Source organism: Hyperolius riggenbachi, chromosome 2 (genome assembly GCF_040937935.1).
Source record: "Hyperolius riggenbachi isolate aHypRig1 chromosome 2, aHypRig1.pri, whole genome shotgun sequence".
Lineage (NCBI taxonomy): Eukaryota > Metazoa > Chordata > Amphibia > Anura > Hyperoliidae > Hyperolius > Hyperolius riggenbachi.
In genome coordinates this window covers 379656243-379671933 of record NC_090647.1, presented here as the reverse complement: position 1 = coordinate 379671933, position 15691 = coordinate 379656243, and the positions used below count along the sequence as shown (strand labels likewise).

Below are 15691 nucleotides of genomic sequence, written 5' to 3'. Positions count from 1 at the left end.
CAAGCTTTAGAACGCTGTAGATATTCCAACACACATCTTCTAACATCTAAGCAGTGTAATTTCTCTTCTTTCTGGTTTGATGGATTATTACAGAAGGATGGTAAGTAAATCTCCTGGGACCTGTGGAATTTAGAAACCACTTTAGGCAGGAAGGCTACATCTAGCCGGAGAGTAATTCTATCTTCGCTGATTATACAATAAGGCTCATTGATCGAAAGTGCCTGTAATTCCCCAATCCTTCTGGCTGATGTTATTGCCAAAAGAAAGGCTGTTTGAATCGTCAGGTGTTTATCTGAACTGTCCTCAATTGGTTCAAAGGGGGGCTCGCATAACCCCTGTAACACTGTATTAAGGTCCCATGCAGGTACTTTAGACCGAGCTATAGGTCGAAGTCTTTTCAGAGCTTTAAAGAAACGAATTACATATTGTTCTTCTGCCAACCTCCTTTCCAAGAAGACACTTAATGCCGAGACCTGACCCTTCAGGGTGCTAATGCTCAACCCCTTCTGGAAACCTTCTTGCAAGAACTCCAGTACTGATGTAGACTTTGATGTATCCACCGAATTCTGCAAACACCAGCTATTGTACACTTTCCATACTTTATAATAGATCTGTCTAGTAACCTTCTTCCTACTTTGTATAAGTGTCTCTGATAGCTTATTAGAGAAACCCTTGCTCTTCAGTATTGCCCACTCAGGCTCCATGCAGAAAGCTGTAGAAGGTGTAAATTGGGATGACGAGCTGGGCCCTGGGTCAGCAGATCCTGATTGTTCGGTAGAAGGAGATAACTGGAGGCAGATCTCTGAAGTGGCGCAAACCACGGTCTTTTGGGCCAGAAAGGTACTATCAGGATAGCCTGAGCCTTGTCCTGATAAATCTTGTTCACCACCCTTGAAATCAGATGAAACGGAGGAAAAATGTACATCTTGTGGTGACTCCAACTGATTGAGAACGCGTCTATCTTCCAAGGCTTGTCCTGAGGATTCAGAGAACAAAACAGAGGACATTTTGCATTTGCTCTTGTTACAAAAAGATCTACTTGTGGAGCTCCAAATAGTTCTGAGATCTGTAGAAACACTCGATTGTTCAGACTCCATTCGTCCTGTAACAGGTGACGTCTGCTCAGGTAGTCCGCTAGACAATTCAAGGTTCCCTTTAAGTGCACCGCCCTTAGAGAATTGAGCTTGTTTTCGGCCCAGTGAAGTATCTTTGAGGCTTGGCACCACAAAGTCTTGCTCTTGGTTCCTCCCTGGCGGTTCAAATAAGCGACTACCGTCTTGTTGTCTGTCCGCACTGTTACATGGGAATGAAGAATCTGTGATTCGAAAGCCCGTAGAGCTTGCCCCACTGCTTGCAACTCCCTGTTGTTCGATGAACTTCTGCTCACTAGTGGTGACCACTGACCCTGTGTCAGAAGAGTATCCAGGTGGGCTCCCCATCCCCAAGAGCTCGCATCTGTCGTTATTATGACTTCTGTCGGAAGTTCCCATAGATTTCCTTTGGATAACCGTGTTGGTTCCAACCACCATAGCAGAGAGTGTTTTACGTTCCAAGGAATGGAGAATCTCCTGTCTAGGGAAGATAGCCATTTGTCCCATTTGGAAAGGATCCAGGTCTGTAGGGTCCTGGAGTGAAGCTGACCCCACTGCACTGCTGGAAAGGATGAAGTCAGTAACCCCAGTAATGCCATGGCTTTCCTTAATGAAACAGTCTTGAATTTCTGAAAAGAAAGAACAGATTTCAGTAACACAGCAGATTTTCTTTCTGGTAGAAAAAGTCTTTTACTGGAGGAAGAAATTTCAAAACCTAAAAATTCCATACATTGTTGAGGAATTACGGAAGATTTCCCCCAGTTAATCAACCACCCCAGGGACTGGAGGAAATTCAGTGTAAATTCAAGTTGAAGATTTACTGAATCCACAGAGGGACCCCAAATAAGTAAATCATCTAGGTAGGCGATAATCTGGATAGAATTCAATCTTAGAGAAGCCAGTACTTCTGCCATAACTTTTGTAAACAACCAAGGGGCGGATGATAACCCAAAAGGGAGAGCGTTAAATTGAAAATGCCTTACCTCTCCCTGAAGATACACTGCAAACCTCAGATACTGTTGCGACTCCAGATGTATGGGAAGGTGGAGGTATGCATCCCTTAGATCCAGTGAAGCCAGCCGACAACCTTCTTGAAGCAGATTCAGAACTGAGCGAATATTGTCCATTCGAAATTTCCTGTATCTGACTGCTTTGTTTAACTTTCTTAAGTTTAGGATAAACCTGTAACTTCCCTGAGGTTTCTTTATTAAGAAGACCGGAGAGTAAAACCCCAGACCTTCTTGACATCTTGGGACTTGACGAATGACTTTTTTCTCCAGCAGAATATTCACTTCGCTTTCTAGAGCTTGTGCTTGACTTTGAGCTCTTGGAGACGGGGTGATGAAGAACTGATTTGGTGGGTGAGAGACAAATTCTATTCTGTATCCCTGAAGGATTATGTCCAATAGCCACTTGTTTCGAAACCTTGATTGCCATTCCTCGAAGAAGTGGGCTAACCTTCCGCCCACTGGAAGACTGGCGTCATTGTTTTGGAGGCTGTGTTGTAGAGGTGTATGAAGGATTACCTCTTGGTCTCTGGGTCTTATTCGGTATCCACCTCCTTTTCTGTCCTCTATTCTCTGACTCTGTCTTCCCTTGAGGACGAAAGGACCGATTGACTCGAAAATTCCTTCTTTTCAGGGGAAAATTATTTTTCTTATCAGCCGTTCTCTCTAATGTTTCCTCTAGCTTGGATCCAAATAACATATTGCCTTCACAGGGTAACCCACATAGCTTTGATTTGGAAGAGGTGTCCCCTTGCCAGGTCTTCACCCAGACTCCTCTCCTGGCCGAGTTCACCAAGGCCGTTGTCCTTGCCGTAAGCCGGACGGAATCATCTGCTGCATCAGAAAGATAATTAGAAGCATGCATAATCTTAGGAAATAAATTCAATATCTCTTCCCTGGGAACCCCTGAAGCAATTTGTGACTGTACATCTGCCAACCACAGTTTTAGGGATCTAGCTACTGCTGTAGAAGCTATGGATGGTTTAAAGTTCAATGAAGCAGCTTCCCAAGCTCTTCTCAGGATATTATCGATCTTTTTATCAATCGGATCTCTCAGGCAACCAAAGTCCTCAAATTGGAGATCCGTCTTTCTGGAAACTTTAGACAAGGAGGGGTCCAGTTTTGGAGCAACTCCCCAGTACTTTTGATCTTCAGAACTATATGGATATCTTTTGGACAGAGATTTAGGCCAAAACGCTCTTTTCTCTGGAACATCCCACTCTCGTTGAATTATATCTTTGAGAGTGCCATGTACCGGAATAAAGGAAGTCTGAGGGTCTGCTAAAGTCTCATACATCTGATCTAGTGGTGTTAATGATTTCTTCTCTGTAGTAATCCCCATTGCTTTATGCATGTGTTCTAACAACTCCTTCATAAACTCAGTGGAAAAGGCAAACTTTTGCTCTTTAACACCTTTTTCCCCAGTCTGTTCAGATTCAGAAGATATTTCTTCAAACGAAGAGATCTCTAGTTCTCCTTCCGATTTATCTGATTCCTCAGAACCTTCCTCTAATCTCCTCTTTTTTGCCTTTCCTTCCCTCTGGGGAGGAATCGGTACAGAAACAGGTTTAGGTAACTCAACCGGTGGAGCACTAGTAGATGCTGTAGCCATCAGCTCAGTATCAGCTTCAGGAGTAGTATTAACAGGATTACATCTCATTAACTCCATAGCAGAGGTTATCTCTGACTTAATCCATCCCCTTAAGTCTTTAAACATAGATGGAGATTCTTCCCTCACCGCTTTTTCAGTACATGACTGGCATAGTATTTATTTGAAGATGATGACAATTTCTCATGACATACTGCACACTTTTTTTACAGACTTCTGAGAAGTTTTAGCTCCAGAAGATCCAGCTGATCTACTAGACCTAGCGGATGTGTCAGTTTTCACAGGGTTAGCAGGTTTGATTGTTCTATCCGTCCTGTCAGACTTAAGCAGCCCATACACTCAGCCGATTTTCTGGCCGACCGATCGATCGCGATCGATCGATCGCAAATCGGTTGGCCAATCGACCGATCGACGGCCGATTTCGATGGATTTCCATCGAACTTGCAGGGTGGAAAATTTAGGTCGATCTGATGAGATTGCTTATCAGTTTGCATTGGCCTTAATGGAAATCTGATGGCAAAAAAATGCCATCAGATCGAATTTCAACAGATTTCAAACTGAAATCTATTGGAATTCTATCCTGGTAAAAAATGTTCTAAAAAGGCATCAGATAGATCATCAGATGCATTTCTTATCTATCTGCTGCCAATCTGACGAGTGTATGGGCACCTTTAGAATCTGATTTGGCTTCCATAGTAATAGCTTCAGGCTGCAACAAAACACAGACAAAACCAGCCATCAGCCTGACAACCCTTCAACAATAACCAATATGCCTCATACAGTTGTTATATGATCATACCAGAGAGGGAACGGAGCGACACTCCACAGAGCCCTGGGAGGAAGATCCAGTGGCAGCCTCCATAGTCAGTAACAGATTCTGACTATGAAATCCATTTAAATAGGTTTTTTAGTTGAAACAACTCTGCCCACCGCATTCCCTAATGCACATACCTCTAATTGCCCCATCAACGGTCTCTGCAGCAGTTCATCCCGGACAGCCTTTGCTGATATGACGCTGCACACCGCCGCTGGAGCGCACGACGGGCCAGGACCTTCCTGCTTCCGGCTTCCTGTCACGTGAGGCGCCAGTCACGTGACCTACGGGCGGGACTTCCGCATACGCGCACTTCCGCATTCAGCATGACGAGAGGGAGGCTATTGCGCGCAGCGTGTCCCCGCGCTGAAGCAACTAGCCAGCGCCTACGAAGGGGAACACACGAGCCGCGGCTCCTGCAGAAAGCATGGGTGGCCAGACCTCCCTCCACCTAGCATCCTGCGTGGACAGGAAAAACAACTGATGGGGTAAGGGCACATGATGTTATATACCTGTCTAATCAATTATGTAAATCTTTTAACTAGCTTTCTGTCCAGTGTGTGTGGAAGGAGACAAGTCTCAGGGTTGCTGTCCTGAGACGTTCTGGAAAATTTTGATGACAGGTGGTCTATGAGGGGCCGAATTTTGTGGAACCGGTCATAAACAGGGTGGCCTCTTAGAGGAAAGGTTGTATTGGCACTGAAGTGCAGGAAGCGCAGGATGTTCACAAATCGTGACCTGGACATGACAGCAGAGAACATGGGCATGTGATGTATTAGGTGCGTAGACCAATAAGACCGCAATACATTCTTTTTGACTAAACCCATGTTAAGGAGAAGGCCCCAAAAAAATGTTACGTTGGGAAACTTGGAGTGGCTTCCACCGAAAAGTCTGGGCATAGTAGCTTCTTGAATTGGCGGTTGCGTATTGTGTGGCATAACGGTTGGTCTCAGCCACAATTAAGTCGTACCAGTAGTGATCAGAAAAAAAAATTCTGTCGTGGTTGTGCGGGTGAGGGTTTGACCGGGTGATCAGAAGCCCGCAGGGGGCAGATTAGGGCCTGATCTGATGGATAGGAGTGCTAGGGGGTGACAGGTGGTGAGTGATGGGTGTCTCAGGGGGTGATTAGAGGGGAGAATAGATGCAATCAATGCACTGGGGAGGTGATCGGAAGGGGGTCTGAGGGGGATTTGAGGGTTTGGCCGAGTGATCAGAAGCCCACACGGGGCAAATTAGGGTCTGATCTGATGGGTAGCAGTGACAGGGGGTGACGGGGTGATTGATAGGTGATCAGTAGGTGATTACAGGGGAGAATATATGCAAGCAATGCACTGGCTAGTTGATCAGAGGGGGTCTGAGGGGCTATTTGAGGGTGTGGCGGGTGATTGGGTGCCCGCAAGGGGCAGCTTAGGGTCTGATCTGCTGGGTAGCAGTGACAGGTGGTGACGGGGTGATTGATGGGTGATCACTGGGTGATTAGAGGAGAGAGCAGATGTAAACAATGCACTTTCGGAGGTGATCTGAGGGTGGGTATGCGGGCAATCTGAGGGTGTGGGCGGGGAATCAGGTGCCCACAAGGGGCAGGTTAGAGTCTGATCTGATGGGTGGCAGTGACAAGTGGTGACAGGGGGTGATTGACAGGTGATCAGTGGGTGATTACAGGGGAGAATAAATGTATACAGTACACGGGGGGGGGGGGGGGGGTTCTGGGGAGAATCTGAGGGGGTGTGTGTGTGTGGGGGGGGTGATCAGGAGCCCCCAGGAGGAAGTTTAGGACCTAATCTACAAAATAGCATTGACAGATAGTGGGGGGTCTGAGGGGGGGGTCTGAGGGGTGCTGTGGGCGATCAGGGGGCAGGAACAGAGTGTTTGGGTGCAGACTAAAGTGGCTGCAGCCTGCCTTGGTGGTCCCTCGATCACTGGGACCACCAGGGCAGGAAGCAGCCTGTATAATACGCTTTGTACATTACAAAGCGTATTATACGCTTTCCATGCGGCGATCGAGGGGTTAACAACCCGCCGGCGCTTCCGAACGGCCGGCGGGTTGACGTTGCGGGTGGGCGGAGCCTATTGCCGGCAGATGCGCGCGCATCACAGCGCGCGATCCCCGGCCAGCTAGTGTCCCAGGACCCGACGCCAATTGGCGTTACGTGGTCCTGGGCGTGCCACTTTGCCGCCGCACATTGGCTATGGGCGGTCGGCAAGTGGTTAAATATATAATGTATTTACTTTAATTTTTTTTATACTTTAATTTTACTTTTTGGCCACTAGGAGGCACTAATCATTATCCTGGTAATTACCAGGAAGTGTTTAATCTTTTTACTTTACAACTTTTGGTCTTATGAATCAACATACCTAGTGTTGAGACAGATTTATTAATTTACACAGGCTTCAGTTGGCTCGGGAAAATACTTGCTCCCCTTCACCAATCGATCCCTTGTAATGCTGGGTACACACCATGCGTTTTCCAGCTCAATCGGGATCGATTCGATTATTTTCGATGTGCTCGATTCGGGTTTCTATCGAGCCTGCCATCAATTTTGCATACTTAACATGCAAATCGACGGCAGGAACGATCGAAACCCAAATCGAGCACTTCGGAAATAATCGAATCGATCCCGATCGACCCGCGGATTGAGCAGGAAAACACATGGTGTGTACCCAGCATAAGAGCCGCGGGGAACAATCAGAGAGAGTGCGCACCCGCCACTTCACCACTGGACACGAATACGCGTCCAGATAGACTTCAGCGGCTCCTATTTGGATAACTAGTCATCTAGATAGGATGAACTATCTAGAAAAGCCAGAGTGAAAGTCCATGGGGAACAGCTTCAATCACAGCAACATCTACAACCTGAAGCATTCTCATTGGCTGAATAGTGTGGGCGTATTACTACACCCTATCTGAAAACCTAGCAGTTCAAGAGGTTGTTGTCCACCCACTCACATTAGCATAATTTTCCCTATAAATGCCTAGTACACAACATACAATTTTCTGTTATATTTTCTGTAGAGACTGGTCATTATCTCTGGTGCATTGTCTTCTGGTTATCTCCTGCTGAGTAGATAGGTGGTTAGATAGATAATTTCCAACATGTTGGAAATTATCTATCTAGCAGGTAAATTTAATGCTGGGCATACACTGCTCATTTTTGCCGCTCGACTCTCCCCTTCGATTGTTTCACCGCTCGATTGTGCAGCCGCTTCTCTTAAACGGCTCAGAAACGAAACGTGTATTCCCAGCGTAACAGAAAATTGTATGGTGTGCACCTAGCATCACTTTCTTGCTGGATCACCTGTACCATACTAGCTCCAGCAAAATAAGACTAAAGGCCCGTTTCCACTTGTGTGGTGCGGAATCGCCGCGGATCCCCTGCTGACGAAATCGCATGTGGGTGCGATTCCGCATGCGTATTTTACCGCGATGTCGCATGCGATTCTGCATAGGTTAGTATTGATGCGATTTTAACCATGTCACTGCCTGTGTGATTTAACATTACTTTCTATGCGAAATCGCATGCGAAATTGCGGTAAAATACGCATGTCAAAACCGCATGCGATTTCCCTATTAAATACATTAGCGGTGATTCGCATAGCGGTGTGTGGGATGCGAATTCTGACGGCTCTTCCGTGCAGAATTCTCCCGCACAGAAAAACGCTCAGGATTACTGACAAGTGGAAACAGGGCTATCCACTTGTATTGGCTATGCGAATCCGCATGCGGACAACGCATGCGGATTCGCGATAGTGGAAACGGGCCCTAGGGGATTCCAGGAAAGTTCTATTCTGTAATAGGGCTATGGATACAATTGATAACCCACCCAATTTATTTTCCCTTCAGGGTTGCTTAAAGGAGTCATCAGGGAAACATGGATAAAACAAGTGCTACTTACCGGGAGCTTTCTCCAGCCCCAAGGTCCCAGCATGTCTCTCCCCGCAGCCATTCGCCGCAGCTCGCTCCCGGTAACCGGCGATGATGTCAGGCCGACCTCCAGGTCGGCCTGTACTGCGCCTGCGGCGCTGTCATTCACCGCCATGTGAGCCGGAGCGGACTGCGCAGGAGGTCGGCCTGACATCATCGCCGGTTACCGAGAGCGAGCTGCGGCGAACAGCTGCGGGGAGAGACATGCTGGGACCTTGGGGCTGGAGGAAGCACCCGGTAAGTAGCACTTATTTTATCCATGTTTCCCTGATGACTCCATTAAAGCGGTATTGTCACCATAAAAATCAAATTTCAACAGCAACTGGTCTGAGTGTATTAAGTGATAAAGATGCTTATCCTGCATTCAAAACTTGCAAAACTTTTTCTGCTGTTATGGTTTGGAGTTATCACGTACTTTAGGAGCACTGGCCCTAGTGCCAAACAGTGGCAAAGAGTTGAATGCTAGGCGCTCTTTTTATCTATAATATATTCCTCCTCTTCCATTTATTTTCCTATCTAACTGCTTATCAGAAACTCCCTCTGATTACTTGTGTTTACAAGCAAGGCTGAGGTGACTCATTGATTGGATGTATAAATAAAATAAATAGTGCAGTTGTTAGTATACACCTCAGTGGGAGTGTCTGAATACTCTGGGAGGAGGGTAGCTAATGAATACACAATGAGCAAGAGAAAGGAGGGGGGAAAACAAGAATCAGGGAGGATATGATGCCAGAATTAGCTCGGCAAGATGGCCACTGCCTAGAATAGGATTTTCTGCTTTTCCTTTATAAAATTCACAGGAATCATTACGTGGATAGCACAGTACATCTGTTATGTAAGTAGAAGTAGTATTTATCTACTTATATATGTGTTTTTTATTTCTAGGTTAGCATGGGTGTTGCTAGTTCTTCACTGGGCCATATGCAATTAACTTTTTCTCCTGAGTTTTCTCCTAGGTGGTATTTTTAAACTTGTCAATAACATGCCTTTTAACCACTTGAGGTGCCGCCCCCAGCCGATGGGCGGCGGCAAAGACTGGGCCTAAACGACCGCAATACGCCCATCGGCGGGGGCGGCATCAGATGTGGCTGTGCGGCGATCGCGTCATTAATGACGTGATCTGCCGCCGGTAATAGGCTCCGCCCACCCTGCCAATCAGCAGTGCCGGCGGGTTTCAAACTGCGCGATTCGGCCAGAGTATAATACACTGTTATTGTAACAAAGTGTATTATACTGGCTGCCTCCTCCGCTGATGGTCACTCGTCGTGCGACCATCAGAGAGGACAGGCAGCCCGCAGATAAGTAAAAAAAACACACACTTTGACCCACACAGACCACCCAATCGCCCACCCCAGCCCTCAGAACCCCCTCTGACCACCCCAGCACACCACTGTTTGCACCCAAGCACCCACCTCAAAGCCCATCAATCACTCCCTGTCACTAGCAGTGGAAAGGTTGTGTGGGACTTGGTGTCACCCTTGTTCCAGAAGGGGTACCATCTTTTTGTGGACAATTATTACACAAGTGTGGCCCTCTTTCAGCACTTAAAATTTTTTGTCACAAGTTAGCGGAAATTGATTTTTATTGGTTTTTTTCACAAAGTGTCATTTTCCGCTAACTTGTGACAAAAAATAAAATCTATGAACTCCCCATACTACTAACGGAATACCTTGGGGTGTCTTCTTTCTAAAATGGGGTCATTTGTGGGGTTCCTATACTGTCCTGGCATTTTAGGGGCCCTAAACCGTGAGGAGTAGTCTTGAAACGAAAATTTTCTCCCCGTCATATGTACTGGTGATGCTGCTTTATATAAAATCTCTGCTCTGCTCCTCGCTGCAGCGGTATGCGCTTGTGATAGCTTTCTTCCCCTTACCAGTGTCTCTTCCGCCCGCACATGTGCGCACCAGTATAAGGGATTGCATTCAGCCGAATGTCCCCCGGGCAATTGCAGAGCGGCACCTTTGCACAGGGAAGCGTTTGCTTACCGAGCCGTGTCGATAGGATTCAGCTTCACTTCTCTATCACAGATGCATCTCTATGATCCAGTGCCGCGTGTAATGGGAGGCGCCACTAGAGGGCGTCATAGAGATGCGTCTGATAGAGAAGTGAAGCTGAATCCCGTCGGCAAGGATCCGTAAGTGAACGATTCCCTCTTTAAAGATGCTCTGCAATTAGCCCGGGGGACGTGGGGGGACGCAATCACTTCTGTATACTGCCCTAGCTGGTGCACACATGCCGGGAGGGAAAGAGACACTGGTGAGGAGGATGAAACTATCACAGGCGCATACCGCTTCAGCAAGGAGCAGAGGAGAGATTTTATATACAGCAGCATCACCAGTACATATGATGCTGCTTAAAGGAGCACGCTGTGCATCATTTTGCTTATGTCGGGGCCACTATAAGAACATATGCATACCCGCACGTGGCATCACTGATGCCTGTATGTGAACTGATCCTTTTTTAGGCCTGGGTAAATGGGAACAAATGTCCTCACAATGCCCATGATTAGTGGGGTAGGTTATATGTAACAGTAATATAGTATGTGGTCATGGCTACCTCCTATTTGTAAAGATGTCAGGTACACTGTAGTACATGGTGGTGACTGTCATCTACTATAGCGCTATTAGGTGTACTGTAATATGTGGCAGTCACTGTCTCCACACTGTAGAGGTAATAGTTAATACTATGAGTAACTCCTTCCATCAGGTAAAAAATAAACTAATCTGCAGCAGTGTCCGTCTCTACACTAAACAACACGTTGCATTTTCTACCCTCGGCCTATACTCGAGTCAATAAATTTGTCCAGGTTTTTTAGGTCATAGTTGGGGGGGGGGGGGGGGTCGGCTTATACTCGGGGCGTCTTATACTCGAGTATATACGGTATTTCTCCCACCCAGCATGGGTATGTGTAAAAATACACCCCAAAACACATTATACTACTTCTCCTGAGTACGGCAATACCACATGTGACCCCTTTTTGCAGCCTAGGTGCGCTGAGGGGCCCAACGTCCAATGAGCACCTCATGAAACCTGACAGGTGGTCAGAAAAGTCAGAGATGCTTTAACCACCTTAGCGGTATGGACGAGCTCAGCTCGTCCATTACCGCCAGAGGGTGCCGCTCAGGCCCTGCTGGGCCGATTTAGATGAAATAAAGTGCAGCACACGCAGCCGGCACTTTGCCAGCCGCGTGTGCTGCCTGATCGCCGCCGCTCTGCGTCGATCCGCCGCGAGCAGCGGCGAAAGAGGGTCCCCCCAGCCGCCTGAGCCCTGCGCAGCCGGAACAAATAGTTCCGGCCAGCGCTAAGGGCTGGATCGGAGGCGGCTGACGTCAGGACGTCAGCTGACGTCCATGACGTCACTCCGCTCGTCGCCATGGCGACGAAGTAAGCAAAACACCGAAGGCCGCTCATGGCGGCCTTCCGTGTTACTTTTGGCCGCCGGAGGCGATCAGAAGAACGCCTCCGGAGCGCCCTCTAGTGGGCTTTCATGCAGCCAACTTTCAGTTGGCTGCATGAAATAGTTTTTTTTTTTATTTAAAAAAAATCCTCCCGCAGCCGCCCTGGCGATCTTAATAGAACGCCAGGGTGGTTAAAATGGGAAAATTCACTTTTTGCACCATAGTTTGTAAACGCTATAACTTTTACCCAATCCAATAAATATACACTGAATGGTTTGTTTTTTTATCAAAGACATGTAGCAGAATAACTTTCGCGCTCAAATGTATAGGAAATTTTACTTTTTTTGAAAAATGTCAGCACAGAAAGTTAAAAAAGTCATTTTTTTGACAAAATTCATGTCTTTTTTGATGAATATAATAAAAACTAAAAATCGCAGCAGGAATCAAATAGCACCAAAAGAAAGCTTTATTAGTGAGAAGAAAAGGACGTAAAATTCATTTAGGTGGTAGGTTGTATGACCGAGCAATAAACCGTGAAAGCTGCAGTGGTCTGAATGGAAAAAAAGTGCCTGGTCCTTAAGGGGTAGAAAGATTGTGGTCCTCAAGTGGTTAAGCCACCAGAAAGCAAGAAAATACTTAAAATAATTGATAGTACTTTTTGATTTACTTTTTGGTACTTTTTTTAGTTTAAAAGTACTGGAAAGTTATTTTAAATTGAAGATGAAAAATTATCTCCCAGAAGAAAACGCAGGTGAAAAAGTGAATTGCATATGTCCACTGGGCCTTATGCAATGAACTTTTTCACCTGAGTTTCCTCCTAGATATTTTTTACAACTTGTAAATAAAATGCCGGTACTTATCCGTTAGCTGGGCGCATCCGGCAGGTGGCGCTGTTGATGTTAATTCCAATCATAATTACTTCACGTAAAGCTGTGAATGTAAACGCCGGATGCGCCCGGCTTAAACAGATTAAGCCGCCGGCTTGCTTCGTGAGTGTCTCGCTCTCCTCTCCCTCTTGCCCTCTCTCGTATGAGCATTGGGGAGGGGACATGCGTGTCCCCCCAGAGTCGTTCGTCGCGGCATTGCGACGAACGACTCTGGGGGGACACGCATGTCCCCTCCCCAGTGTTCTATAGGAGAGAGGGCAAGAGGGGGAGAAGAGCGAGACAAGAAGCAAGCCGGCGGCTTGATCTGTTTAAGCCGGGCGCATCCGGCGTTTACATTCACAGGTTTACGTGAAGTAATTATGATTGGAATTAACATCAACAGCGCCACCTGCCGGATGCGCCCGGCTAACGGATAAGTACCAAAATGCCTTTTAAACAACCAGCAAGCAAGGTAATGCTCAAAATACTTTTGATAGTGCTTTTTTACCTATTTTTTTAAATAATTTTTCAATTGCAGAGTGCTGAAAAATTAGTTTAAGTACAAGATGAATATCTCCTGGGAGAAAATTGCACATGGGCCACTGTCAGCTATTGCGTGGTGTAGTATGTACAGTGGGACTGGATTAGATTGTGAGCCCCTCTGAGGGATAGTTTCCTCTAATCTTTATGAATGGACATTTTGTTACTTTTTCTAGATAAATCTAGAAAATCACCGCACAAGGCGGAAATGTATCACTCTGCTGGGAAATTGTAGCTTTTCATGCAGAAACAGCTTTTATGAATTGAGACTTTGCTAAATGGTCAGGAAAGTCAGCCGTTTCCAGCGGTAAGGGCTAGTTCACATGTAAGCGTATGAGACGCATACGTTTCTCATCCGCATTGCTGCACGCAGTTCTGTGCGTCACGCATAGAAACGGACGCAAAGAAAGTCTATGGACGCGTATCAAAAACGCGTACTATTGCGTTTTTAGCGTCCGTTTTCCTCTGCGGTTCCCATAATTCTTTTTTTTCCCCTGGGTCACCTGTGTGTACAAAACGCAATAGAATACGCATTAGAATGCAAGAAAAACGCATGCGTTTTTCAACTTGCGTTTCTTTGATTTTAAACGCATTCTTCATACGCAGATAGTCTGAACAGGCCCTAAGAGTTTTATGAATAGAGGCTACTGTGTCTACAGCGTACCTAATGCTGCCAGATATTGGTGAATGACTGGAAAACTGGCACCGCCACCCAAATACAATAGCACTACCGCAGGAGGGAAAAATGTACTGCTTTGGCGTCACACAGGAGTCAGTATTGCTGGAACCTCTAAATCATGCATGTCAAATTCCGGTCCACAGGCCACATTTGGCCCTCAGAGCCATTAAATTTGGCCCTCAAGTGGTTTCCCCACTTTGCATTATGTTTGGCCCATTCTAGACCACCAGGGAATTGGAGGTGAAACCCTAAATCACCAGGGAAGACATATGGGGAGGAAGGAGGAAAGCACTAAACACTAGGGAACTGTATCGGGGAAGAAGGACCACTAGACACCAGAGAACTTTATTAGGGCGGAAGGTGGCCAGTAGACATTGAGGTTGGCCCGCGACTAGGTCCTGTTCCAACTAACTAGCATACATTGACAGAATAGCATACATTTAAAGTGATATACCCCTCGTTAGTAGAATCAGTGTCCCCTTGCCCGCTCGCTGGGCTGCGGGCTCGGTTCTCGCTTCGCTCTGACAACTTTTTATTCTAACTCTATGTCCACTTGGATAGTGGAGATTGCACATCAGCACACTCGCAGCTAAGTGGGGTTGAAAAGGTTAATGCTGCTGATGGGTATTATGGGGTTAATGTCTGCCCTGCATGACTTTGCACATGCTCAGAAGCATTTCTATGCTATTCTGTCGGGTATGCTAAAATGTTGGAACAGGACCCAGTGTACAATTTTGGCCCACTTTTATTTGAGTTTGACACTCCTGCTCTAAATGAATAGTCTCACATAAATCTGCAGCAACTGGCAAGGATGTGAGCGCATGTTTAGGATGTCACTGCTGAACCCAATAGCCCGTCTACATCCTTACCTCTCCGATAACGCACGGCTCCCAGGTGAACCTCCATACAAGCTGGAGCCCTCATTGGACTTCCCCAGGGACTTCCAGCACTCATTTCTGCAGCACGAGTAACTTTAACCCCGCTTCCTATACTCCCGTCAGGCAACGAGTCCAACAATACCGCCTTCTATCACGCCCATTCCTGCGCGTTTCCATCACAGTGAGGAGGCAGTACCTGGGCAGCCATGGTACTGATGGGAAGACCGAACATGGGGTATTTTAAAACTGTAAAAACAAATAAGTAACGAATAAACCACACAGGCCAAGATTTACTTTCAGGAATTAATGACAACCATGGCGTGTACCTGGCGCTCCTCTGTATGGTTGCCTACTTGCCTAAGCTTTCTTGCCAATAACTAATATGGCTGTTACGGTCAATTTACGTGTTCCGACGTATGATGGGCGTACAGAGCGCCATCTTGTTTCTTGGTGTTTGTCAGGGACACTGAGGGCACCGGAGTGACCGGCGGCGTTTGTCTTCTTCTCTCTTCTGTCATCATCCGGTTCGGAGACCGCGGCAAGATGTTGGCCAGAGTTGCTTTACTGGCGGGTAGGTTTTCTGCGGTATGTGTGTGTGTCTAATACGCGAAAGAAATTCTTTTTAAAAGGCTGATCGCATGGATCTTACGTTGAGTAGGTTTCTGTCTTGTCGCCTGGTGCAGACATGCTGAACGCGTTCTGTTTGGTTTTTTATTGCACACAGCCGGTGTGGCACGAGGAAGGCGCAATTGAGAATAGGTACCAGCCTAAGGCTGTTTATCTTAGATTATGCTCGGTAGGGAAATCATCATCTGGGGTTGGCAGTAGAATGTTACTTTTGGTAGCGTGAGCCTGCAGTGACCTGTAAAATGAGGAAGCAAACGTGT

At 46.7% G+C, this 15691-nt stretch overlaps 2 protein-coding genes across 2 annotated transcripts in view; one reads left to right on the top strand and one right to left on the bottom strand.

Moving 5' to 3' along the window:
- The window catches only part of WDR77 (WD repeat domain 77), a 348371-nt gene extending 332953 nt beyond the window's left edge, over nucleotides 1–15418 (bottom strand). Inside the window, exons 1-2 of the mRNA XM_068269747.1 lie at nucleotides 15131–15418; nucleotides 14796–15050 (exon numbers count right to left, since the gene is read on the bottom strand). Of these exons, the coding sequence (XP_068125848.1) occupies nucleotides 14796–14880 (85 nt within the window). The 5' untranslated portion in view covers nucleotides 14881–15050; nucleotides 15131–15418. The remainder of the gene's footprint in view (nucleotides 1–14795; nucleotides 15051–15130) is intronic.
- Nucleotides 15232–15691, top strand: part of ATP5PB (ATP synthase peripheral stalk-membrane subunit b) — a 130142-nt gene continuing 129682 nt past the window's right edge. The window contains 1 exon segment of the mRNA XM_068269746.1: nucleotides 15232–15375. Coding sequence (XP_068125847.1) covers nucleotides 15348–15375 — 28 coding nt within the window. The 5' untranslated portion in view covers nucleotides 15232–15347.